Source organism: Ornithorhynchus anatinus, chromosome 4 (genome assembly GCF_004115215.2).
Source record: "Ornithorhynchus anatinus isolate Pmale09 chromosome 4, mOrnAna1.pri.v4, whole genome shotgun sequence".
NCBI lineage: Eukaryota > Metazoa > Chordata > Mammalia > Monotremata > Ornithorhynchidae > Ornithorhynchus > Ornithorhynchus anatinus.
In genome coordinates this window covers 134,057,805-134,085,537 of record NC_041731.1, presented here as the reverse complement: position 1 = coordinate 134,085,537, position 27,733 = coordinate 134,057,805, and the positions used below count along the sequence as shown (strand labels likewise).

The window sequence follows — 27,733 nt, the reverse complement described above, 5'->3', positions numbered from 1 at the left end:
TGTCCCACGCAGGGCTCACAGTCTAGGAGAAAGGGAGAATTGAGTTTCAAGCCCCAGTTTTACAGACGAGGCCCAGAGCGGCGAAGTGACTCGCCTGAGGTCCCACAGCGGGCTGAGGGCAGGATTAGAACCCCGGATCTCTGACGCCCCGGGCTCTCTCCGGTAGGTCGTGTTGCTTCTCGGGAGGTTATCGATTTCTGCCCCTTTTTATCATCGGTGATGTTTCCGGAGTGTCCTCTGAGGGCACAGCTTGGAATTTGAAGAAGCAGCGTGGCTCAGTGGCAAGAGCCTGGGCGTGGGAGTCCGGGGTCGTGGGTTCGAATCCCAGCTCCGCCACTCGTCAGCTGGGTGACTGGGGGCAAGGCACTTCACTTCTCTGGGCCTCAGTGACCTCATCTGGAAAACGGGGATTAAGAGTGATCCTCACGTGGGACAACCTGATGAGCCTGTATCTCCCCCGGCGCTTAGAACAGTGCTCTGCACATAGTAAGCGCTTAACAAATGCCAACATTATTATTACTATTATTAATTTAGCTCTTGGGAAATTGTGCCCGATGAACGAGCTTCATCTCCTGCCAGTAAAATTTACAATTTAACTTGGGAGTCGGGCAGACCCTGTTAGGGGACGTAGCAATAAGGGGAATGGGAGGAAGTTGCCGAATGCGGAGCTGAATGTTCGGTTGAATTTGTCCTCTCTCCGACCGTCTCAGAGAAGCAGCATCTCAGAGAAGCAGGCCTGGGAGTCAGAAGGACCTGGGTTCTAATCCCGGCTCTGCCACGTGGCGGCTGTGTGACCTTGAGCTAGTCACTTGGCTTCTCTGGGCCTCAGATACCCCATCTGGAAAATGGGGATTGCGGTGGTGAGCCCCGTGTGAGAAACGGGCTGATTATCTCGTATCGACCCCGGTGCTTAGAGCAGTGCTTGGCGCATAGTAATAAATACTATTATACTATTATTATATATATAATACTATTATTAATAATGTTGGTATCTGTTAAGCGCTTACTATGTGCAGAGCACCGTTCTAAGCGGTGAGGGAGATGCAGGGTCATCAGGTTGTCCCACGTGAGGCTCAGTTAATCCCCATTTTACAGATGAGGTAACTGAGGCCCAGAGAAGTGAAGTGACTCGCCCACAGTCACACAGCTGACGAGTGGCAGAGCCGGGAGTCGAACTCATGACCTCTGACTCCGAAGCCCAGGCTCTTTCCACTGACCACCACTGCCCCGGGAGCCATGGAACGAACGCCTCCCCGCCCCCCCAAAATTCATTCATTCATTCAATCGTATTTATTGAGCGCTTACTATGTGCAGAGCACTGTACTAAGCGCTTGGAATGAACAAGTCGGCAACAGATAGAGACGGTCCCTGCCGTTTGACGGGCTTACGGTCTAATGGGGGAAAAAACACAAGCAAAAACACACACACACATCCTTCCCCTCCACCCCCTTGCTCCTGAGCATATTCGGGATACGATGATAAGAAGAATAGTTGTGTTATCAGGTAAGCGAGGAGCGTACTGGGGTAGATAGTATTTTGGTTTGGTTTGTTTTACTGAGCTCTTACTGTGTGCAGAACACCATACTGAGCGCTTGGGAGAGTACAATATAACAGCGTTGGTAGCCACATTCCCTGCCCACAGCGAGCTTACCGTCTCGACGGGGAGACAGACGTCAATATAAAATTGGAGAAGCAGCGCGGCTCAGTGGAAAGAGCCCGGGCTTTGGAGTCCGAGGTCATGGGTTCGAATTCCAGATCTGCCACTCGTCAGTTGTGTGACTGTGGGCGAGTCACTTCACTTCTCTGAGCCTCAGTGACCTCATCTGTAAAATGGGGATGAAGACTGTGAGCCCCATGTGGGACAACCTGATTCCCCTGTGTCCACCCCAGCGCTTAGAACAGTGCTCTGCACATAGTAAGCGCTTAACAAATACCAACATTATTATTATTAAAATTACTCATAATAATTAATGGACCTGTGCATAAATGCTGTTGGGTGAATATCAAATGCCCAAAGGGTACAGAGCCACGCAGAAGGGAGAGGGAGCCATGGAAAAAAGGGTTTAATCAGGGAGGGCATCTCAGAGGAAATGTAACTTTCGTAAGGCTTTGAGGATGGGGAAAGTGGCGGTTTGGTATATATGGAGGGGGAAGTTTAATCATTAGTATTATTATTATTGTTGGTAACCGGTCAACATCGACCTTCAGATAATAATAATATTGTTGGTATTTGTTAAGTGCTTACTATGTGCAGAGCACTGTCGAATTTAAGCGCTTATTATGTGCCAGACACTGTACTAACTGCCGAGGTAGATACAAGATCAGGTTGGACACGGTCCCTGTCCCACTTGGGGCTCACAGTCCTCATTTTACAGAGGAGGAAACTGAGGCTCAGAGGCCCAGAGTAGTTAAGTAACCATTGAATCAGACAGTTCCTGTCCCACATGAGGCTCACAGTCGAAGGAGGAGGGAGAACTATTTCCTACCCATTATACAGATTGGGAAACTGAGGCACCACGGGGCTTAGGTCTCAAAGCAGGCAAGCGACAGATCAGAAATTAGAACCCAGGTCTCGTGGCTCCCAGCCCTGTGGTTTTTCCACAAGGCTGGGCTCCTTCTCTGTGCTTGGGTCTGAGCTCCCCCCTCCCAGGAGGGAAGGAAGTAGCGTGGCTTAGTGGGGAGCACGCAGACCTGGGAGTCAGAGGACCTGGGTTCTAATCCCGGCTCCGCCACTTGTCTGCGGTGTGACCTTGGGCAAGTCACGTCACTTCTCAGGACCTCAGTGACCTCATCTGTCAAGATCCCCCTCCCACCTCCGCATGGCACTTATGTGTATATAAGTGACTATGCTTTTATATATGTGTGTGTATATAAGTGTATACTTATATGAATATATCGATAATTCTGTTTATATTGATGCCTGTTTACTTATTTTGATGTGAATATATATATCTATAATTCTATTTATTTATATTGATGCCTGTTTATTAGTTTTGATTTCTGTCTCCCCACCTTCTAGACTGTAAACTCAATGTGAGCAGAGATTGTCTCTCTCTTTAATGCTGAATTGTAGTTTCCAAGCAGTTAGTACAGTGCTCTGCGCACAGTAAGCTTATTTTGATGTGTATATATCTATAATTCTATTTATATTGATGCCTATTTATTTGTTTTGATGTCTGTCTCCCCCTTTCTAGACTATAAGCCCGGTGTGGGCAGGGATTGTCCCTCTTTATTGCTGAATTGTACTTTCCAAGCGCTTAGTACAGTGCTCTGCACACAGTAAGCTTATTTTGGTGTATATAAATCTATAATTCTATTTATATTGATGCCTGTTGACTTGTTTTGATGTCTGTCCCCCCCCTTCTAGACTATAAGCCCTGTGTGGGCAGGGATTGTCTATTGCTGAATTGTTTTTTCCAAGTGCTTAGTACAGTGCTCTGCACACAGTAAGCTTATTTTGATGTATATAAATCTATAATTCTATTTATATTGATGCCTGTTGACTTGTTTTGATGTCTGTCTCCCCCCTTCTAGACTATAAGCCCTGTGTGGGCAGGGATTGTCTCTTTATTGCTGAATTGTTTTTTCCACGTGCTTAGTACAGTGCTCTGCACACAGTAAACGCTCAATAAATACAGTTGGATGAATGACAGGAGCTGTGCCCTGATTAGCTTGTATCTACCCCAGCACTCAGTACAGCGCCTACCGCAGAGTTAGCGCTTAAATATCAAAAGGGAAAAAAAATTGAAAAAGGAGGCTTGCTCCAAACAGCCGGGACCACCCAGCACCCCGCTTCCCCCCGGTGCCGGCCCAGCTCCGGGTGGCCGCGTGAGTCGGGCAGCGAGCCCAATCGCTCGGCCTCGTAGCCGCCGCGGGCCCCGCTGCCCGCCAAACCCACGAGGGCAAACTCGGCTTCCTCCTGGGCCCGGAGACCGTGCCCGTGCCACGGAGGCCAACGGCACTCGCTTCCGATCGGTCCTGCGAAGCGAGGAGGCGGGGACATCGAATTTAGTCAGCCAGTCAGTCGTATTTACCGAGCGCTTATTCTGTCCTAAACGCTTGAGAGAGGACGGTATAACAATAGACACATTCCCTGCCCACAACGAGCTTACAGTCTACAGGGGGAGGCGGACATTAATAGAAATAAATTTCCGTCTTCCTGTGTACAGAGCATTCGGTCGGTCAAGGGTATTTATTGAGCGCTTACTGTGTGCACAGACCTGTACTAAACCCTTTGGAGAGACCGCTGTTACAGAGTAGGTAGTCACGTTCTCTGCCCACAACAAACCTAGGGTATTTAGGGGCGATTACTAATAATAATGTTGGTATTTGTTAAGCACTTATTATGTGCAGAGCACTGTTCTAAGCGCTGGGGTAGACACAAGGGAATCAGGTTGTCCCACGTGGGGCTCACGGTCTTGATCCCCATTTTACAGATGAGGGAACTGAGGCCCAGAGAAGTGAAGTGACTTGCCCACAGTCCCAGAGCTGACAAGTGGCAGAGCTGGGATTCAAACTCATGAGCCCTGACTCCAAAGCCTGGGCTCTTTCCACTGAGCCACGCTGCTACAGTCTAGAGGGGCCACTTTGAATCCACTGCTGCTGATTCATTCATCAGTCATTCAGTCGTATTTATTGAGCGCCTACTCTTTGCAAAGCACTGTACTAAACACTTGGGAGAGTACATTATAGCAATATTCATTCCTCCATTCATTCAATAGAGAAGCAGCATGGCTCAGTGGAAAGAGCCCGGGCTTGGGAATCAGAGGTCATGGGTTTGAATCCCGACTCTGCCCCTTGTCAGCTGGGTGACTGTGGGCGAGTCACTTCACTTCTCTGGGCCTCAGTTCCCTCATCTGGAAAATGGAGATGAAGACTGTGAGCCTCACGTGGGACAACCTCATTCCCCTGTATCTACACCCCGCGCTTAGAACAGTGCTCTGCACGTAGTAAGCGCTTAACAAATACCAACATTATTATTATTATTTATTGAGCGCTCTCTATGTGCAGAGCACTGGACTAAGCGCTTGGAATGGACAATTGGGCAACAGATGGAGACAATCCCTGCCCGATGACGGGCTCACAGTCTAATCGGGGGAGACAGAGGAACAAAAACATGACAACTTAATCACGATAAATAGAATCGAGGGGATGGACTCCTCATTAACCAACAATTAACAATAAAGAGACACATTCCCTGCCTGAGACGAGCGCACAGGCTAGAGCAGGCTCACGGTCTGTTTGGCTTTCTAGTTACTCTCCCAAACAGTGCTCTGCACACAGTGAGCGCTCAATAAATACGGCGGAAGGAAGGAAGGAGGAATCTCTCTAGACCGTCAGATCATTTTGGGAAGGGATCATGTCTGCCAGCTCTTTTGAATCGTCCTCTCCCAACTGCTTAGTACAGAGCTCCAAACAGAGTAAGCGATCAATAACTCCGATTGATTGATTTATCCAGAGATCTTCCCAGAAAGAACTTGCTGGAGAAATCGAGATTTGTTGGGTGTTTTTCCACTGACAGGGACTGGTTAGGGTGGGCCTCTTCGGACTTTTTAATCTTTTTAACACTTTTAATTTAAAAGTGGGCTTTTCACTCGTAACTTTAAACAATTGCCCTGTTATAAGAGAGAAGCAGCGTGGCCTAGTAACCCGGGAATCAGAAGGACCTGGATTCTCATCCCTGCTCTGTGACTGAATAATAATAATAATAATGATGGTATTTGTTAAGCGCTTACTATGTGCCAACAATAATAATAATAATGGTATTTGTTAAGTGCTTACTCTGTGCAGAGCACTGTTCTAAGCGCTGGGGGAGATACAGGGTCATCAGATTGCCCCATGTGAAGCTCACAGTTAATCCCCATTTTCCAGATGAGGTAACTGAGGCCTAATAATAATAATAATGTTGGTATTTGTTAAGCGCTTACTATGTGCCGAGCACTGTTCTAAGCGCTGGGGTAGACACAGGGGAATCAGGGTGTCCCACGTGGGGCTCACAGTCTGCATCCCCATTTTACAGATGAGGTAACTGAGGCACCGAGAAGTTAAGTGACTTGCCCAAAGTCACACAGCTGCCAAGTGGTGGAGCCGGGATTCGAACCCATGACCTCTGACTCCCAAGCCTGGGTTCTTTCCACTGAGCCACGCACTGTTGCAAGTGCTGAGGTAATCAGAGTGTCCCACATGGGGTTCACAGTCTTCATCCCCATTTTACAGATGAGGGAACTGAGACCCAGAGAAGTGAAGTGACTTGCCCAAAGTCATAAAGCTGACAAGTGGCAGAGCCGGGATTAGAACCCACAACCCTTTACTCCCAAGCCCGTGCTCTTTCCATTAAGCCACGCCACTTCTCTGGCCTGCTCTGTGACACTGGGCAAGTCACTTCGCTTTTCTGTACCTCAGTTACTTCATCTGTAAAATGGAGATTATGTCTATAAGCCCCATGTGGAACCTGGCCTGTGTCCAACCTGATCAGCTTGTATCTACCCCAGCGCTTAGTACAGTGCCCGGCACATAGTGAGCATTTAACAAATACCATTTGGAAAAAAACAAAAATCACTGTTGCGCACTGAGTGTAGTTGAAGTCCTGGAAAGAATCCTGCTGTGGACCTTTTCCGTTTCTCCTCCTCTATAAGACGTTTACTCCCACTAATAATAATAAAAGTAATGATATTTGTTAAGCGCTTACTATGTGCCGAGCACTGTTCTAAGCGCTGGGGTAGATACAAGGTAATCAATTTGTCCCACATGGGGCTCACAGTCTTCATCCCCGTTTTCCAGATGAGGTCACTGAGGCACAGAGAAGTTAAGTGGCTTGCCCAAGGTCACACAACAGACAAATGGCGGAGCCGGGATTAGAACCCACGACCTCTGACTCCCAAGCCCGGGCTCTTTCCACTAAACCCCACTGCTTCTCTAGACCAGACCGTAAGCTCGTTGTGGGCAGGAAACGTGTCTACCAACTCCATTATATCATTGCTTTCCAACCCCTTTGTACAGTGCTCTGCGCAGAGAAAGTGCTCAGTTAAATGCCACTGATTGACTTAATGCAGGTTAAATCATTTTTCGATCATTTTTTGCTGAGAGAATGAAAATATTTCCCCTTTTTTTTTTAGATTGACATTTCTGCTTCTCCATTGGTTCTGATCTTTGGCCTCTCTTTACAGGGGTAAGTTAAAAATGTAGCACACGTAATTTTGTATTTTGGAAGACCCTAGGGGCCGAGCACTGTCCGAAGCAGGGGCAGATAATTAGGTTGCACACAAAGAGAAACTCCTCACCCTCGGCTTCAAAGCGGTCGGTCCCCTCGCCCCCTCCTACCTCACCTCCCTTCAGCCCTACTCCAACCCGGCCCGCACACTCCGCTCCTCTAACGCCGACCTTCCCACTCTACTTCGATCTCGTCTATCTCGCCGCCGACCTCTCGCCCGCGTCTTGTCTGTCTGTTCTTTTCTGTCCGCCTCCCCCGATTAGACCGTAAGCGCGTCGAACGGCAGGGACCGTCTCTATCTGTTGCCGACTTGTTCATTCCAAGCGCTTAGTCCAGTGCTCTGCACGTAGTAAGCGCTCAATAAATACTATTGAATATTGAATGAAAGTCTTCCCTCTGTCCCGGATCACCCTCCCTCCTCGTATCCGACCGACAATGACTCTCCCCACCTTCAAAGCCTTATCGAAGGCCCGTCTCCTCCAAGAGGCCTTCCCTGACTGCGCCCTCCTTTCCTCTTTTCCCATCCCTTCTCCATCACCCTGACTCGCTCCCTTAATTCATTTCCCCCTCCCAGCCCCGCAGCGCTGATGTCCACATCTGTAATTTTGCTTATTTCTATTAATATCCATCTCCCCCTCCGGACTGTAAGCTCGTTGTGGGCAGGGAATGGGTCCGTTATACTCTTCCAAGTGCTTAGTACAGTGTTCTGTACAAGTAAGAGCTCAATAAATACGACGGCCTGACAGTCCCTGACCCGCATGAGGGAGGACAGTAATTGTCTCCCTGTTTTGATAGGCACCGGGAGGTTAATAATAATGTTGGTATTTGTTAAGCGCTTACTATGTGCAGAGCACTGCTCTAAGCGCTGCGGGAGATACAGAATAATCAGGTAGTCCCACGTGAGGCTCACAGTCTTAATCCCCATTTTACAGATGAGGGAACTGAGGCCCAGAGAAGTGAAGTGACTTGCCCACAGTCACATAGCTGACAAGTGGCAAAGCTGGGATTCGAACCCATGACCTCTGACTCCCAAGCCCGGGCTCTTTCCACTGAGCCACACTTAGGGTCACACAGCAGGCCAGTGACAGAGCTTGGAGCTTGGCATGGGCAGGGAACATACGTACCAACTCTATTATATTGTTCTCTTCCAACCACTTAGTACAGTGCTCTGCATAAAGTAAGCACTCGATATATAACCATCAGTGGATTGATTAGAACCCAGGTCCTGAGAAAGAAAGAAAAGCTCGCCGACGCATTTCCAAGATTCAAAAAAACCACCCCAGCAATGTAAATGAATTAAGTGATAAAACACAGTAATTAGTTGCCTAATCAAATAACAATGTATGTAGAGGAGCAACGTGGCTCAGTGGAAAGAGCCCGGGCTTGGGAGTCCGAGGTCATGGGTTCGAATCCCAGCTCTACCACTTGTCAGCTCTGTGACTGTGGGCGAGTCACTTCACTTCTCTGGGCCTCAGTTACCTCATCTAAAATGGGGATGAAGACGGTGAGCCTCACGTGGGACAACCTGATTACTCTGTATCTCCCCCAGCCCTTAGAACAGTGCTCTGCACATAGTAAGCACTTAACCAATACCAACATTATTATTATTATTATTATAAACCTATGGTAAGATGAGTTGATATTTTTATGAGTGCCTGTGCAAAAATGTAGTTTTTTTAAGTGTTATCTTTCGTAGCTCATTAAGCAGAAAGCCACCTTGTATTGACACGCTAAAGATCTGCCATTGTGCTAAATAGATCTGCCGTTATCTGAAACTAAATTGACGTAGATTTTCGTCTGTCTACATCAGTCAAAACCTTTCTAAAGTTCAAGGAGAGGGAAGAGTTTGAGCCAGTGTAAACTTTGAATCATTTATCTGGAAGTAAAAGCACTATAAGAAATTCTGGCATTTACATTTATTAATCATAATCATAATACTATTTTTTTAACTACTTACTATGTGCAGGAACTGTGATGAACATTGGGGTGGATACAAGCAGATCGGGTTGGACACAGTCCCTGTCCCATGTGGGGCTCACAGTCTCCATCCCCATTTGATAGATGAGGGAACTGAGGCCCAGAGAAGTGAAGTGACTTGCCCAAGGTCGCATAGCAGGCAAGTGGCAGCGCTGGGATTAGAAACCAGGACCTTCCGACTCCCAGGCCCGTGCCCTGTCCATTCATTCATTCATTCAATAGTATTTATTGAGTGCTTACTCTATGCAGAGCACTGGACTAAGCGCTTGGAGTGTACAAACCGGCAACAGAAAAAGACAGTCCCTGCCCTTTGACGGGCTCACGGTCGAATCGGGGGAGACGGACAGACGAGAACGATGGCAATAAATAGAATCGAGGGGAAGAACATCTCATTAAAACAATAGCAAATAAATAGAATCAAGGCGACGTACATCTCACAGAGAAGCAGCGTGGCTCAGTGGAAAGAGCCCGGGCTTGGGAGTCAGAGGTCATGCATTCGAATCCTGGCTCTGCCACTTGTCAGTTGTGTGACTGTGGGCAAGTCACTTCACTTCTCTGTGCCTCAGTTACCTTATCTGTAAAATGGGAATTGACCACGAGCCTCACGTGGGACAACTTAATTACCCTGTGTCTACTCCAGTGCTTAGAACAGTGCTCTGCACATAGTACTTAACAAATACCAACATTATTATTAACAAACTAAATAGGTTAATGAAGATATATACAGTTGAGCGGACGAGTGCAGTGCTGAGGGGAGGGGAAGGGAGAGGTTGAGGAGAGGAGGGAGAGGAGGGAGAAGAGGGTTTAGCCGAGGAGAGGTGAAGAGGGACGTAGAGGGAGCAGAGGGAAAAGGGGAGCTCAGTCTGTCCACTACACTATGCTGCTTCACATTGGATAGCGCGGTCAGGAAAATGTCTGAAAGAAATTTATTATAATGGGGATGGCGGGAACTTTGTCAGCATCGTGACCAAGGAGGCCAGTGGATGGAGTTTGGAGGTAGGGTGGTTATAATAATCGTAATTAATAATAATGATTTTGGTATTTATTAGGTGCTTACTATATACTGTGTAGATGTACCTAGACCGTGAGCCCGTCATTGGGCAGGGATTGTCTCCATCTGTTGCCGAATTGTACATTCCAAGCGCTTAGTACAGTGCTCTGCACATAGTAAGCGCTCGATAAATACTATTGAATGAATGAGTGCACGACTGAATGCACGACTGTGCCAGGCACTGTTCTAAACATTGGAGTAGATACAAATAATCAAGTTGGACACGGTCATTGCCCCACGTGGGGCTCACGGTTTTATTCCCCATTTTACAGATGAGGGAACTGAGGCCCAGAGAAGTGAAGTGATTTGGCCAAAGTCACGGAGCAGACAAATAGGAGAGCTGGAGTAATAATAATGATGATGATGATGGTATTTGTTAGGTGCTTACTATGTGCCAAGCACTGTTCTAAGTGCTGGGGTAGATACAGGGTCATCAGGTTGTCCCATATGGGGGTGACAGTCTTAATCCTCCTTTTCCAGATGAGGTAACTGAGGCCCAGAGAAGTGAAGTGACTTGCCCCAAATCACACAGCTGACAAGCAGCGGCGCCGGAATTAGAACCCACTACATCTGAATCCCAAGCCCGGGCTCGTGCCACTGAGCCACACTGATCCTCTGTCCATTCCAAGCGCTTAGTACAGTGCTCTGCTCATAGTAAACACTCAAATACTATTGAATGAATGAATGACTCCCAGGCCCAGGCTCTTTCCACTAGTTCCAGTTGCCTAAGTGGAAAGAGCCGAGACCTGGGAATGGATGACCTGGGTTCTAATTCCTGCTCTGCCCCTTGTCTGCTCTGTGACATTGGACAAAACCCCACTTCCCTCCTCTGGAAAATGGGGATTAAAACTGTGAGAAGCAGCGCGGCTGAGTGGCAAGAGCCCGGGCTTGGGAGTCAGAGGACATGAGTTCGAATCCCTTCTCTGCCACTTGTCAGCTGGGTGACCGTGGGCAAGTCACTTCACTTCTCTGGGCCTCAGTGACCTCATCTGGAAAATGGGGATTAAGACTGTGAGCCTCACGTGGGACAACCTGATTGCGTTAGGGGAGATACGGGATAATGAGGTTGTCCTACGTGAGCCTCACAGTTAATTTCCATTTTACAGATGAGATAACTGAGGCACGGAGAAGTGACTTGCCCAAGATCACACAGCTGATAAGCGGCCGAGCCGGAATTCGAACCCCTGACCCCCGACTCCCAAGCCCGGGCTCTTTCCACTGAGCCACGCTGCTTAGAACAGAGCTTAGCACATAGTAAGTGTTTAACAAATGTCATCCAAAAAAAAAAGGAGCTTAGACTGTAGAGGGTAAGGTGGATTTTAAAATAAATTAGAGGTCAGAGAAGCAACGGAACACAGTCAGCCTAACAACCAGTGATCTTTATTGAGCATTTACTATTCATTCATCCAATAGTATTTATTGAGCGCTTACTATGTGCAGAGCACTGTACTAAGCGCTTGGAATGGACAAATCGGTAACAGAGACGGTCCCTGCCCTTTGACGGGCTTACGGTCTAATCGGGCTTCACTTCTCTGGGCTTCGGTGACCTCATCTGGAAAATGGGGATGAAGACTGGAAGCCCCACGTGGGATGACCTGATTTTCTTGTATTTACCCCAGTGCTTAGAACGGTGCTTAGCACATAGTAAGCGCTTAACAAATACCATCATTATTATTATTCCCTCCTTAAATCGGAAGTCCAAGGAGGGACAGGGACTGTCCAACAGTCTTGTTTTGTATCTAATTTAGAGTTTAGTACTCTAGAGCTGAATCTACTCTAGAGTTTAGAGAAGGAGCGTGGCTCAATGGAAAGAGCCCGGGCTTGGAAGTCAGAGGTCATGGTTTCGAATCCTGGCTCTGCCACTTGTCAGCAGTTTGACTGTGGGCGAGTCACTTTACTTCTCTGGGCCTCAGTTACCTCATCTGCAAAATGGGGATGAAGACTGTGAGCCCGGCGTGGGACAACCTGATTACCTTGTATCTCCCCCAGCGCTTGGAATAGTGCTTGGCACATAGTAAGCGCTTAAATACCGACATTATCATCAGTAGTAGTAGTAGTGCAGTGCTTGACACTGCGTGCTTCACAAATACCAAATTTAGAAAAAAATTTTAAAAGCTTAACCCCCTGGCTTGCCCTCTGACCTTGGAAAAAGCACTTTATCTTTGGGTTACCACGGTTTCCTCGTCTATAAAATGGACATAAATAGCTATTTTTCTCTTCCTCTTAGACCGTGAGGTCCACGTGGGGCAGGGACTTCATCCGATCTGATGGCTTTATATTTTACTCAACACGTAGCAAGTTCTTAATACATACGGTCGGTCCTTAATGTTGTTGTTATTCGGAGGAAAGTGAGACCCAGAGGGGTTGAGTGGCTTGTTCAAGGTCACCCAGCCGGCCAGCGGGTTAATGTTTAATGTGGAAGGGAGAGTGGGAGACCTTGCAGCCCCAGATGGCCCCGAGGGGTTGGCGGTGGGGATTTCCTTCCGTCCCAAAGCAGAAATTGGGGGGGGCGGAAGGGCAAAACAGGCTCCGTTACTGCAGAGGAGCTGAATTTCCAGGCTGTTCTAGGGCTTGGCCGTGAGGCTTTCCTGGTTTCGGGAATGTGAAACCTTCGTCTTGGGGCTTCCCCAGGAACGAGCTTCCCTCCTCACCTTGACCTCACCCTCCTCACCCCTCCCCTCCACCCACACTCACTCCCCCTACCACCTTCTGCATTTCTTTTTTTTAATGCTATTTGTTAAGCACTCCTCATGTGCCAGGTACTGTCCTAAGCATTCATTCATTCATTCAATAGTATTTATTGAGCACTTACTATGTGCAGAGCACTGTACTAAGCGCTTGGAATGGACAAATCGGTAACAGATAGAGGCAGTCCCTGCCCTTTGACGGGCTCACGGTCTAATCGGAGGAGACGGACAGACAAGAACAATAGCAATAAATAGAATCGAGGGGATGAACATCTCATTAAAACAATAGCAAATAAATAGAATCAAAGTGATGTACATCTCATTAACAAAATAATAGAATCAAGGTGATGGACATCTAGTTACAGGGTAGTCAAGTTGGACACAGTCCCTGTCCCACGTGGGGCTCACGGTCTTGATCCCCATTTTCCCGATGAGAGAGGTGAGGCACGGAGAAGTGAAACGACTTGCCCAAGGTCACAGAGCAGACAAATGGCGGAGCGAAGATTATGACCCCAGGTTCTTCCGACGCCCAGGCCCCGTCTCTCCCCGACTTTATGTTTTTCCTTTGGAAAACTAGGCCTGATTAGGTCCTCATTTCCTCTTCTTCCAGTCCCTTTGCTTGTATCTATCCCGGCACTTAGTACAGTGCCCGGCACATAGTAAGTGCTTAACAAATCCCATTGCTGTTAATATTATTATTATTATTCTGCATTCCCCTTGCACCTGAATTTGCATCTTTTTCACCCCCACCTCCACAGAGCTCATGTCCATACCTGTCATTTATTTACATTAGCATTTATCTTTCTTAAATATCACTGTATTTATATTTACATTCATCCCTCTCCCCTTTTAGTCTGTAAGCTCGCTGTGGGCAGGGAACGGGCCCACCAACTCTCTTAGTTCAGGGCTTCGCACACAGTAAGTGCTCAGTAAATACAACTGAGTGATTGGGATTAGACTGTAAGCCCATCAAAAGGCAGGGACTGTCTCTATCTGTTACCGATTTGTCCATTCCAAGCGCTTAGTACAGTGCTCTGCACATAGTAAGCGCTCAATAAATACTATTGAATGAATGAATGAATGAATGAATGAATGAATGAATGAATGAAGAGCAGAGCATCTAGAATTAAATCGGTTTCAAAATTAAGGCACAAGGAAAAGTTGTTCATGACATTCTTTCTCGGCTCCCTTGGGGTCTCTGTTTAATAATAATCATGTTGGTATTTGTTAAGCGCTTACTATGTGCAGAGCACTGTTCTAAGCGCTGGGGTAGATACAGGGTCATCAGGTTGTCCCCTGTGAGGCTCACAGTTAATCCCCATTTTACAGATGAGGTAACTGAGGCCCAGAGAAGTGAAGTGACTCGCCCACAGTCACACAGCTGACAACTGGCAGAGCCGGGTTTCGAACCCATGACTCTGACTCCCAAGACCGGGCTCTTTCCACTGAGCCACACTGCTTCTCTGTTCACTGTTTAAGTGTGGGGAGTTGTGTAACCGCAATCTATCAACTAAGGAATGGTAAAGAATTGTTAAGCTGTAGACTTTTTTGTGGTATTTGTGAAGCACTGTGTGTCAGTCCCTGTGCTAAGTGCTGTGGTAGATATGAGAAATCAGGTCAGACGGAGCCCATTAATAATGATAATGATGCGCTTACTAAGTGCCAGGCACTGTTCTGAGCGCTGGGGCAGATACAAGGGAATCAGGTTGTCCTCGTGTCCTAGTGGAAAGAGCATGGGCCTGAGAGTCAGAGGACCTGGGTGCTCATCCTGACTCTGCCACATATCTGCCAGGTGACCTTGGTCAAGTCACTTCACTTCTCTGTGCCTCAGTGACCTCATCTATAAAATGGGGATGAAGACTGTGAGCCCCATGTGGGACAGGAACTGTGGCCAACCTGATTACCTTGTATCCACCCCAGTGTTTAGAGCGGTGCTTGACACATAGTAAACTGCTGCTGCACATAGTAAGCTGCTTAGAGAAGCAGCGTGGCTCAGTGGAAAGAGCATGGGCTTTGGAGTCAGGGCTCATGAGTTCGAATCCCAGCTCTGCCACTTGTCAGCTGTGTGACTGTGGGCAAGTCACTTAACTTCTCTGTGCCTCAGTTCCCTCATCTGTAAAATGGGGATTAAGACTGTGAGCCCCACGTGGGACAAGCCGATTCCCCTATGTCTATCCCAGCGCTTAGAACAGTGCTCGGCACATAGTAAGCGCTTAACAAATACCAACATTATTATTATTATTATTATTAAACACTAGCTGTGTGACTTTGGGCAAGTCACTTCACTTCTCTGGGCCTCGGTTCCCTCATCTGTAAAATGGGGATTAAAAAATGTGAGCCCCACGTGGAACAATGTGATTACCCTGTATCTATCCCAGCGCTTAGAACAGTAAGAGCTTAACAAATACCACAATAATTATTATTATTATCCTATCCTTGCATTGTACTCTCCCAACGCTTAATATAGTGCACTTAGTATACAGTAAGTGCTCGATAAAGTACTCGATGAGTTCGATAAACAGCGTTGCTTAGGCCTGGGAGTCAAAAAGAGCTGGATTCCAGTCCCAGCACCGCCACTTCTCTACCGGGAGACTTTGGACAAGTCACTTCACTTCTCTGGGCCTCAGTTACCTCATCTGGGAAATGGGGATTAAGACTGTGAGCCCCTCGTGGCTCAGGAACTGTGTCCAACCTGATTAGCTTGTATCCACCCCAGCGCTTAGTGCCTGGTGTAGAGTAAGCGCTGAACAAATACCATAATCTTATTATTATTCCTTTTCTGTGCCCTGTTTCCTCATCTGTAAAATGGGGATTAAGGCCGTGAGCCCTATGTGGGACAGGGACAGTGGCCAACCCAATTTGCTTGTAGCCACCCCAGTGCTTAGAATGGTGTCTGGCACATAGTAAGTACTTAATAAATACCTCAATTATTATTATTATTGTTATTATTATAAATAATGACTCAGTGGAAAGGGCCCGGGCTTGGGAGTCAGTGGTCATGGGTTCGAATGCCGACTCTGACACTTGACAGCTGTGTGACTGTGGGCAAATCACTTCACTTCTCTGGGCCTCAGTTATCTCATCTGTAAAATGGGGATTGAGACTGTGAGCCCCACGTGGGACCACCTGATGACCCTGTATCTCCCCCAGCGCTTAGAACAGTGCTCTGCACATAGTAGGCGCTTAATACCAACATTATTATAAATAAGATCGATTGAGACCGCCCCCTGGCAGTCTGAACGTGTTTGCCCGGAGGTGTTGAATCTCACAGTTCCCAGCAGGACACTCTCTTGCGCTTGCTCTCTCTTTTGTATAAAGTAATAAGAAGAAGAATAATAAGAATAATGGCATTTGTTAAGTGCTTAACTATGTGCCAGTCACTCTACTAAGCGCTGGGGTGGATACAAGCAAATCGGGTTGGACCCGGTCCCCGCCCCACGTTGAGCTCACAGTCTCAATCCCCATTTTCCAGATGAGATAACTGAGGCCCAACTCGGTTGCCCCGTTTTCTCCCAAGCGCTTAATACGGAGCTGTGTATTACTAATGAAATTAATAATAAGGATAAAAATATTAATGGTTTTTGTTAAGTGGTTACTATGTGCCAGGCACTGTTCTAAACACTGGATCAAGCCTCTCCATCCCCTCGCCCCCTCCTACCTCTCCTCCCTTCTCTCTTTCTCCTGCCCACCCCTCACGCTCCGCTCCTCCGCCGCCCACCTTCCCCGCCGTCCCCCGTCCTCGCCCGTCCCGCCGTCGACCCCCGGGCCGCGTCCTCCCGCGGTCCCGGAACGCCCTCCCTCCTCACCTCCGCCAAACTCACTCTCTTCCCCTCTTCAAAACCCTACTTAGAGCTCACCTCCTCCGAGAAGCCTTCCCACACTGAGCTCCCCTTTTCCCTCTGCTCCCTCTACCACTCCCCCTTCATCTCCCCGCAGCTAAACCCTCTTTCCCCCCCTTTCCCTCCGCTCCTCCCCCTCTCCCTTCCCCTCCCCTCGGCACCGTACTCGTCTGCTCGACTGTACATATCTTCATTACCCTATTTATTTTGTTAATGAGATGTACATCGCCTTGATTCTATTTATTTGCTATTGTTTTAACGAGTTGTTCATCCCCTCGATTCTATTTATTGCTATCGTTCTCGTCTGTCCGTCTCCCCCGATTAGACCGTAAGCTCTCAAAGGGTAGGGACCGTCTCTATCTCTTACCGATTTGTCCATTCCAAGCGCTTAGTACAGTGCTCTGCACATAGTAAGCGCTCAATAAATACTATTGAATGAATGAATCAGGTTGGACACAGTCCCTGTCCCACATGGAGCTCACACTCTTCATCCCCATTTTCCAGATGAGGTCACTGAGGCCCAGAGACGGGAAGCGACTTGCCCAGGGTCACACAGCAGACTTGTGGCGGGGCTAGGATTAGAACCCAGATTCTTAATAATAATAATATTAACAATAATAATGATAGTGTTGGTATTTGTTAAGCTCTTACAGCATGCCAAGCACTGTTCTAAGCTCTGGGGGAGATACCAGGTTATCAGGTTGTCCCACGTGGGGCTCATAGTCTCCCTGCCCATTTTACAGATGTGGTCGCTGAGACCCACAGAAGCGAAGTGACTTGCCCAAGGTCATAGAGCTGACGAGGGGAAGAGGCGGGATTAGAACCCACGACCTCTGACTCCCAGGCCCGGGCTCCACCCACTAAACCACGCTGCTAATTATAGCTCCTTCCAAACAATAGTGAAAACCACCGTAGTTTCAATCTGCCGGCAGTTTCAATCTTACACTTAGCTGATCTCAGAGTTGCCGCGCTTTCGAAAGTCCGACAAGGATGAGAGGGTCCAAGGCCGCAGCCGTCCGCCATCACCTCAGGCGGAGCCCCCTGAGGCAGCCGGCTCTCTTGCCCACTTCCTGGAGCCGCCCCCCCCCAAATACTAATAATAGTAATAATAATAATAATTATTATGGTATTGAGTGCTTACCGTGTGCCGGACCCTGTACTAAGTTCTGGGGTGGATACAAGCAAATGGAGTTGGTCACAGTCCCTGTCCCACGAGGGGCTCACAGTCTTAACCCCCATTTTACAGATGAGGTAACTGAGGCCCAGAGAAGTTTAGTGGCTTGCCCAAGGTCACGCAGCAGACAAGTGGCCAAGCCGCGATTAGAACCCATGACCTTCTGACTCCCAGGTCCGGGCTCTGCCGTGTCTTCCCCATTGCCCAACCCTGGTTGGGGCTGATTCCCTCACTGCTGAGGGAATTGTTGTTGTATTGTAATAATAATAATAATGATGATGGCGTTTGTTAAGCGCTTACTATGTGCAAAGCACTGTTCTGAGCGCCAGGGAGGATACAAGGTGATCAGGCTGTTCCACGTGGGGCTCACGGTCTTCATCCCCATTTTCCAGACGAGGTCACTGAGGCCCAGAGAAGTGAAGCGACTTGCCCAAAGTCACACAGCCGACAAGCGGCTGAAGCGGGATTCGAACTCATGACCTCTGACTCCCAAGCCTGGGCTCTTTGCACTGAGCCGCGCTGCTTTGTGCTCTCCAAAGCGCTGATTACAGTGCTCTGCACCCCCGTTTAGACTGTGAGCCCGTCACTGGGCAGGGATGGTCTCTCTCTGTTGCCAAATTGTCCATTCCAAGCGCTTACTCCAGTGCTCTGCACACAGAAAGCGCTCAATAAATACGATTGAATGAATGAATGAGGGCTCGATAAATGAATGAATGAACGCTGAAGCCTCCTCCTCAGAGCCTCGCAGCCGGGCGATGGATCGCGTCTCCTCCTCCGTGCGAGAAGCAAGAGAAGCAGCGTGGCTTCGTGGAAAGAGCCCTGGCTTGGGAGTCGGAGGACTTGGGTTCTAATCCCGGCTCCACCCCTCGCCTGCTTTGTGACCTTGGGCAAGCCACTTGACTTCTCTGTGCCTCAGTTCCCTCATCTGGAAAATGGGGATTAAAAGATGGCGAAACCCACGTGCGACAACGTGATCGCCCTTGTCTCTACCCCTGCTTGGCAGGGAGTAAGCCCTTAACCTGATTTACTTAACATACGGGAAGCAGCGCGGCTCAGTGGAAAGAGCCCGGGCTTGGGAGTCCGAGGTCACGGGTTCGAAAGTCGGCTCTGCCACTTGGCAGCTGTGTGACGGTGGGCAAGTCACTTCACTTCTCTGTGCCTCGGTTCCCTCATCCGGAAAATGGGGATGAAGACTGTGAGCCCCACGTGGGACACCCTGATGACCCTGTATCTACCCCGGCGCTTAGAACAGTGCTCTGTACATAGCAAGCACTTAGCAAATACCAATATTATTATGATTATTAGATTGAAAAGCGGCATGGCTCAGTGGAAAGAGCCGGGCTTGGGAGTCAGAGGTCATGGGTTTGAATGCCGGCTCCGCCACTTGTTGCCTGTGTGACTGTGGGCAAGTCACTTAACTTCTCTGTGCCTCAGTTACCTCATCTGTAAAATGGGGATGAAGACCGTGAGCCCCACGTGGAACAACCTGATTCCCTCGTGTCCACCCCAGCGCTTAGAACAGTGCTCTGCACATAGTAAGTGCTTAACAGATACCAACATTATTATTATTACGTGAGCTGGAAGCGCTCTCCTTCCTCCGTTCCCATCTCCTCGACTCCGAGCCCGGCTAATGAAGAGCAGATTTCCACCCGGGCTGAGGAGAGATGAAACCAAGGCAACAGGAACTGGGTACTGTCGCTATCTGCATCTGGTCGGCGGTGGGAATATACACCGTCCGGCGGAAAGTACCACCCCCGATCCCGGCGGGGAGTTGAGAATTTCCCTGGCGGAAGCGCCGGGTCGCCTTCGTGGCACGCCACGAACTTCAAGATTGGTCCCGCCGCTCGGCGGCGGAGTCTCGGTGGAAATCCGGGGAGGCAGCGTGGCCTAGTGGAAAGAGCCCGGGCCTGGGTTCTAATCCAGGCTCTGCCACTTGGCTGCTGGGTGACCTTGGGCTAGTCCCTTAATTTCTCTGTGCTTCAGTTTCCTCTTCGGTAAACGTGGGGATTTCGTCCTCCTCCCTCCTACCTAGACCGGGGGTTTTATAATAATAATAGTGACGTTTGTTAAGCGCTCACTATATGCCCAGCACTGTTCTAAGCACTGGGGTAATAATAATACTAATAATGTTGGTATTCGTTAAGTGCTTACTATGTGCAGAGCACTGTTCTAAGCGCTGGGGTAGATACAGGGTAATCAGGTTGCTCCCTCGTGAGGCTCACGGTCTTCATCCCCATTTTCCAGATGAGGGAACTGAGGCTCAGAGAAGTGAAGTGGCTCGCCCACAGTCACACAGCTGACAGGTGGCAGAGCCGGGATTCGAACCCATGTCGTCTGGCTCCCAAGCCCGGGCTCTGTCCACTGAGCCACGCTGCTTCTCAATGTGATACGAGGTCATCAGGGTGTCCCATGTAGGGCTCACAGACTTCATCCCCATTTTCCAGAGGAGGGAACTGAGACCCAGGGAAGTGAAGTGACTTGCCCAAAGTCGCACAGCTGACAAGTGGCGGAAGTGAGATTAGAACCCACAACCCCAGACTCCCAAGCCCAGGGTCTTTCCACGGTTTTATCTGGGACAGGGTCCGTGTCCAAACAGACAAACCTGCGGCTACCCCAGTGCTTCGAGCAGTGCTTCACACATAGTAGGTGTTCAACAAAGACCATAATTATCATTAATTATTACAAGTTAAAACATTGGATAGGCTCTCCCCCCCGCCACGGTTTGAGAGCAGCAGTAATAATAATGATGATGATGACATTGGTTAAGCGCTTACTATGTGCCGGGCACCGTACTAAGCACTGGCGTGGATCCAAGCAAATCGGGTCGGACGCGGTCCCTGTCCCATGTGAGGCTCACAGTCTCCGTCCCCATTTTACAGATGAGGGAACTGAGGCCCAGAGAGGTGAAGTGACTTGCCCAAGGTCACAAAGCAGACGAGGGTGGAGCCGGGATTAGAACCCCGAACCTTTGACTCCCGGGCCCGGGCTCAGTCCGTTAGGCCGGGCCGCTTCTCAGGTAATAATAGCCGTAGGGTGATGGTGGTGTAGGAGCTGAGTCTTTTCCCTTTATTCTTCCTCCGCTCCCATCCCCTCAGCATTTATAATAATTATTATTATTATGGTATTTGTTAAGCGCTTACTATGTGCCGAGCACTGTTCTAAGCGCTGGGGTAGATACAGGGTAATAAGATTGTCCCACGTGGGGCTCACATTTTTTAATCCCCATTTTTACAGATGAGGTAACGGAGGCCCAGAGAAGTGAAGTGACTTGCCCAAGGTCACACAGCCGACAAGTGGCGGAGGCGGGATTAGAACCCACAACCTCTGGCTCCCAAGCCCTGGCTCTTTCCACTAAGCCACGCTGCTTCTCTTATATACATATCTGCAATTGTATTTATTTATCTTAATGTCTACCTCCCCAGCTAGACGATAAGATCGTTGCAGGCAGGGAATGTGTCTGTTTATTGTCCTATTGGACTCTCCCAAGTGCTTAGTACAGTGTTCTGCATACGGTAAACGCTCAATAAGTAGGACGGACCGACTGGCTGAATTCACCTGGCCGATAGTTTCCTCAGAGGCCATCCTGCAGTTTAGAGGAGCTGGCTAGCGAGCTTTTCTTGTGAAAAAGCCCCTTTAGTATGAAATCAGCCTGAACAATAACAGTAATATTAATAATAATGGTATTTATTAAACGCTTACTATGTGCCAAGCCCTGCACTACGCGCTGAGATCACAGTCTAAGAAGGAGGGAGAGCAGATAGTGAATCTCCATTGTGCAGGCTAGGGAACTGAGGCGCAGAGAAATGACTTCCCCGAGGTCACTCAGCAGACAAGGGGCAGAGCTGGGATTAGAACTCAGGTCCGGCGATGCCCTAATAATAATAATAATAATAATGTTGGTGTTGGTTAAGCACTTACTGTGTGCAGAGCACCGTTCTAAGCGCCGGGGGAGATGCAGGGTGATCAGGTTGTCCCACGTGAGGCTCACAGTCTTCATCCCCATTTTACAGATGAGGGAACTGAGGGACAGAGAAGTGAAGTGACTTGCCCACAGTCACCCGGCTGACAAGCGGCAGAGCCGGGAGTCGAACCCATGACCTCGGACTCCCAAGCCCGGGCTCCTTCCACTAGGTCATGCTGCTTCCCCTTAGAATGAGATTTCCTCTTCTTATTTTAAGGGAGCAACAAAACCCTTTTCCCGACAAAAAAGTTTTGTCGAAGGACAGGATAAAAGCATCGTTGGAGGCGGCTTAATAAATGCCGTAATTATTGCTAGGAGCAAGAGCGACGGGACTGGGAATCGGGATACCGGGGTCCCGTCCCTGTCTTTGGAAAGGGAAAGATCCCGTCTCTCCCTTTTGCTCGGCCTGGGAGCCCTTTGAGGGACGGGGATCGTGTCCCATCTCGATCCCTTGTCTCCACCCTGGCGTTCGATGCGGCGTCTAGTACGTAGGACGCTCAGGATTGATTCATGGCATTGGTGCCGTTGTTATTGACCGCCCAGGGTGTGGGCGATCAGTCAGTCGATCAGTGGTAGGTATTGAGTGCTTACCGTGCGCAGAGCGCTGTGCTGGGCACTCGGGAGATGACGAGATATAGCCGGGTTGGTTGCGGGGATCCCATCGGGGAAGCGGCGTGGCTCAGTGGAAAGAGCCCGGGCTTGGGAGTCAGAGGTCATGGGTTCGAATCCCGGCTCTGCCACTTGGCAGCTGGGGGACTGTGGGCAAATCACTTTACCTCTCTGGGTCTCAGTTCCCTCATCTGAAAAATGGGGATGAAGACTGGGAGCCTCACGTGGGACGACCTCATTACCCTGTATCTCCCCCAGCACTTAGAACTGTGCATATAGTAAGCGCTTAACAAATACCAACATTATTATTATTATTATTATTATTACACAGCGAGCGCTTCACAAATACCATTATTTATTATCGATGCACTCTGAGATCTGGGGTCTTCCGAACTGCACTCTCCCCACCCTCCAGAGCCCAAGCTGCTCCTAAAACCCCCTTTGGGGTGGATGGCTGTGACTCCCCCACCCCCTCAACACACACATACCCTCCCCACCCTCTCAGTCTTGAGGCATGATGATGTTGGTATTTCTTAAGCGCTTACTATGTGCAGAGCACTGTTCTAAGCGCCGGGGGAGATACAGAGTAAGGTTGTCCCACGTGAGGCTCACAGTCTTCATCCCCATTTTCCAGATGAGGGAACTGAGGACCAGAGAAGTGAAGTGACTTGCCCACGGTCACCCAGCTGACAAGTGGCAGAGTCGGGATTCGAACCCATGACCTCTGACTCCCAAGCCGGGGCTCTTTCCGCTGAGCCACGCTGCTGGAGAACTGAATTCACCTCTGCGAAGTGAGTGTAGCTCAATTCCCTCTAGACTTTGAGCATCCTGTGGGCAGTCAGTCAGTCGAATTTATGGAGCACCTGCTTTGCGCAGAGCACTTTACTCAGCACTCAGAAAAGTGCAATAAAACAATAGGCAGACACATTTTCCGCCCATAACGAGCTTATTATAATAATAATGTTGGTATTTGTTAAGCGCTTACTATGGGCAGAGCACTGTTCTAAGCGCTGGGGGAGATACAGGGTCATCAGGTGGTCCCACGTGAGGCTCCCAGTCTTCATCCCCATTTTACAGATGAATGAACTGAGGCACAGAGAAGTGAAGTGACTTGCCCACAGTCACACAGCTGACAGATGGCAGAGTCGGGATTCGAACTCATGACCTCTGACTCCCAAGCCCGTGCTCTTTCCACTGAGCCACGCTGCTTCTCATCTAGAGGGGGAGGCCGACATTAATATAAATAAATAAATGACAGGGACGTACATAGCAAGCTTACAGTCTAGAGGGGGAGGCAGGCATTAATATAAATAATTATATTATTTCTCCCCCGATTAGACTGTAAGCCCGTCAAAGGGCAGGGACTGTCTCTATGTTTTACCGATTTGTCCATTCCAAGCGCTTAGTACAGTGGTCTGCACATAGTAAGCGCTCAATAAATACTATTGAATGAATGAATGATTGATTGAATGAATGAATAAATAAATGACAGGTACATACCTAACAAGCTTACAGTCTAGAGGGGGAGACAGGCATTAATATAAATAAATAAATGACACGTAAGTACATAACAAGCTTACAGTCTAGAGGAGGAGGCTGCCATTAATATAAATAATTATATTATTTCTCCCCCGATTAGACCGTAAACCCGTCAAAGGGCAGGGACCGTCTCTATCTGTTACCGATTTGTCCATTCCAAGCGCTTAATACAGTGCTCTGCACATAGGAAGCGCTCAATAAATACTATTGAATGAATGAATGAATGAATAAATAAATAAATGACAGGTACATACCTAACAAGCTTACAGTCTAGAGGGGGAGACAGGCATTAATATAAATAAATGACACGTAAGTACATAACAAGCTTACAGTCTAGAGGGGGAGGCAGGCATTAATATAAATAATTATATTATTTCTCCCCCGAGTAGACTGTAAGCCCATCAAAGGGCAGGGACTGTCTCTATCTGTGACTGATTTGTCCATTCGTAGCGCTTAATACAGTGCTCTGCACATAGGAAGCGCTCAATAAATACTATTGAATGAATGAATGAATAAATAAATGACAGGTACATACCTAACAAGCTTACAGTCTAGAGGGGGAGGCAGGCATTAATATGAATAAATGACCCGTACGTACATAACAAGCTTACAGTCTAGAGGGGGAGACAGATGTTAATATAAATAAATAAATGACAGGTATATACACAATGATGCCTTTTCACTTGTTTTGATGCGCATATATCTATCATTCTATTTATTTATGTTGATGCCTGTTTACTCGTTTCGATGTCTGTCTCCCCCCGCTCTAGACCGTAAGCCCGATGTGGGCAGGGATCGTCTCTCTTTATTGCCGAATTGTACTTGGCAAGTGCTTAGTACAGTGTTCGGCACACGGTAAACGCTCAATAAAGTCGAGTGAATGAATGAGGGGGAGACAGACATTAAGAGAAATAAAAAATAATAATAATAATGATGGTATTTGTTAAGCGCTTACTATGTGCAAAGCACTGTTCTAAGCGCTGAGGGGATACAAGGTGATCAGGTTGTCCCACATGGGGCTCACAGTCACATTTTACAGATGAGGTCACTGAGGCCCAGAGGAGTGAAGTGACTTGCCCACAGTCACACAGCTGACAAGCGGCAGAGCCGGGATTCGAACCCATGACCTCTGACTCCCAAGCCCGGGCTCTTTCCACTGAGCCATGCTGCTTGCTAAATAGATAAACAAATGCCAGGTATGTAGATAACGAGCTTATAGTCTAGAGGGGGAGACAGACATTAAATGGGAATAAATAAATGACAGATAGGGACATAAGCATTGTAGGACCGGGAGGGGGAGATGAATAAAGGCAGCAAGTCAGGGCGACGCAGAAGGGGGTCTGTTGTACTCTCCCAGGTGCTTAGCACAGTGCTCTGCACATTTATTCATTCAGTCGGAGTTATTGAGCTCTTACTGTGTACAGTGCGCTGTGCTGAGTGCTCGGAAAGTACAATTCAGCAACAGATAGAGACAATCCCAGCCCAACAAAGGGCTCCCGGTCCAGAAGCAGCACGGCTCAGTGGAAAGAGCCTGGGCTTTGGAGTCCGAGGTCATGGGTTCTAATTCCGGCTCTGCCACCTGTCAGCTGTGTGACTGCGGGCAAGTCACTTCACTTCTCTGGTCCTCACTTACCTCGTCTGTAAAATGGGGATTAACCGTGACCTCATGTGGGACAACCTGATGACCCTCTATCTACCCCAGCGCTTAGAACAGTGCTCTGCACATAGTAAGCGCTTAACAAATACCAGCGTTATTATTAGAAGAGTGCACGCTCAATAATTGCCATTGATGAATTGACTGAGTCTGAAAGAGGCCTGCCGGGTTAACCTGTGTTGGCAGGACCCTGACGGGAGTCAAACAGTAGACGGACCCGACCGGGGGGTGGGAAGGGGCGTCCATCCCACCCCTGGCCCTCCCCCCACCTTCCCCCGTGAGGACCCGGGCTCCGCTGCAGCTGTTTATTCCCCCCTTCACTCTCACTTCCCAGTTCAGTGCTCCCGGCTCGCTTTCCCAAACTAGGTTTCTCTCCCTTTCTCTTCTCTCTTGTAATGATCAGACTACTTGTTAAGCGCTTACTCTTCACCAGGCAGGGCTCTAAGCGCAGGGGTAGGTACAGTCTACAGATAGAGAAGCAACGTGGCTCAGTGGAGGGAGTCCGAGATCGTGGGTTCGAATTCCCGCTCCGCCACTTGTCAGCTGTGTGACTTGGGGCAAGTGACTTCACTTCTCTGGGCCTCAGTTCCCTCACCTGGAAAATGGGGACTATTCATTCATTCAATAGTATTTATTGAGCGCTTACTAAGTGCAGAGGACTAAGTGCATGGGGCAACCTGATTACCTTGTATCTACCCTAGTGCTTAGAACAGTGCTTGGCACATAGTAAGCGCCTAACAAATACCAGAATTATCATTATCATAATGATTATTATTACAGTCCCTGTCCCACATGGGGCTCACACTCTTAATCCCCATTTTACTGATGAGGTGACTGAGGCCCAGGGAAGGGAAGTGACTTGCCCAAGGTCACACAGCAGCCTGCCTCCCCCTCTAGACTGTCGGCTCCTCGGGGGCGGGGATCGGGTCTGCCAACTCTGTTGCGCCGTATTCTCGCAAGCGCTTAGTACAGAGCCCTGCCCACAGTAAAGTGCCCAATAAATAGCTTGAATGGGTGGATCATCAGTCATTCAATCCATCAATCGATTGGATTTACTGAGTGCAGAGCGTCATACCGAGCAAGTGCCCGGCACATAATAATGCTGGTATTTGTTAAGCGCTTACTATGTACAGAGCACTGTTCTAAGCGCTGGGGTAGATACAGGGTAATCAGGCCGTCCCACGTGAGACTCACGGTTAATCCCCATTTTACAGATGAGGGAACCGAGGCACAGAGAAGTGAAGAGACTTGCCCACAGTCACACAGCTGACAAGTGGCAGAGCCGGGATAGTAAGCGCTTAACAAATACCATTTTTATTATTATTCTGGTACAAAAACAAGACAACATTCCCTGCCCACGGAGGGCAACGGGCCAAAATTATTTACAAAGAATGGGAGCGGGAAGTTGAACAATTATCAGGGTAAAAAAGCTGAATAAATGATTGAATATGCAGTTCAATATATATATATATATATATATATGTTTATATATACGTATATATATCTTTACACAAGTGCTGAGGCCCGGCTCTGCCCCTTGTCAACTGTGTGACTGTGGGCGAGTCACTTAACTTATCCGTGCCTCAGTTCCCTCATCTGTAAAATGGGGATTAACTGTGAGCCTCCCGTGGGACCACCCGATGACCCTGTATCTACCCCAGCGTTTGGAACAGTGCTCTGCACATAGTAAGCGCTTAACAAATACCAACGTTATTATAATAAAATACCTAAGTGCTTCGGGTGGCTAAGTTGATCCAGCAAGCGTCTGGCGAATCAATCAGGGAAGGCTTCTCGGAGGGGGTGGGTTTTTGTTTCTAGGAGATGCGAGAGGTGCGGTCACTGCTATTGAAGCCTTGTATTTATCAGTGGTTTCTGAGCGCTCACTGTGCACGGAACATTGTACTGAGCGCCTGGGAGAGAACCATGCGACGGAGTTGGTTGGTAGACAGGTTCCCCGCCCACAGGCAGCGTCCAGTCTAAGTTCATGAAAAGGCCATCCAGAAGTCTTTGAATTCAAACGAAAGTGGCCCGA

General features: G+C 48.5%; 1 protein-coding gene across 3 annotated transcripts in view; it reads left to right on the top strand.

The window, feature by feature from the left end:
- Nucleotides 1–27,733, top strand: part of SH3BP2 (SH3 domain binding protein 2) — a 128,275-nt gene that overhangs the window by 58,414 nt on the left and 42,128 nt on the right. For 2 of the 3 annotated variants that reach the window (XM_029064040.2, XM_029064038.2), the window contains exon 2: nucleotides 7,116–7,168. The exons of the other annotated variant lie outside the window; for it this stretch is intronic. Coding sequence is in view for 1 of the 2 variants with exons in the window: in XM_029064038.2 (XP_028919871.1) it covers nucleotides 7,116–7,168 (53 nt within the window). In the remaining variant the exon portion in view is untranslated. The remainder of the gene's footprint in view (nucleotides 1–7,115; nucleotides 7,169–27,733) is intronic. 3 annotated transcript variants of the gene reach the window in all.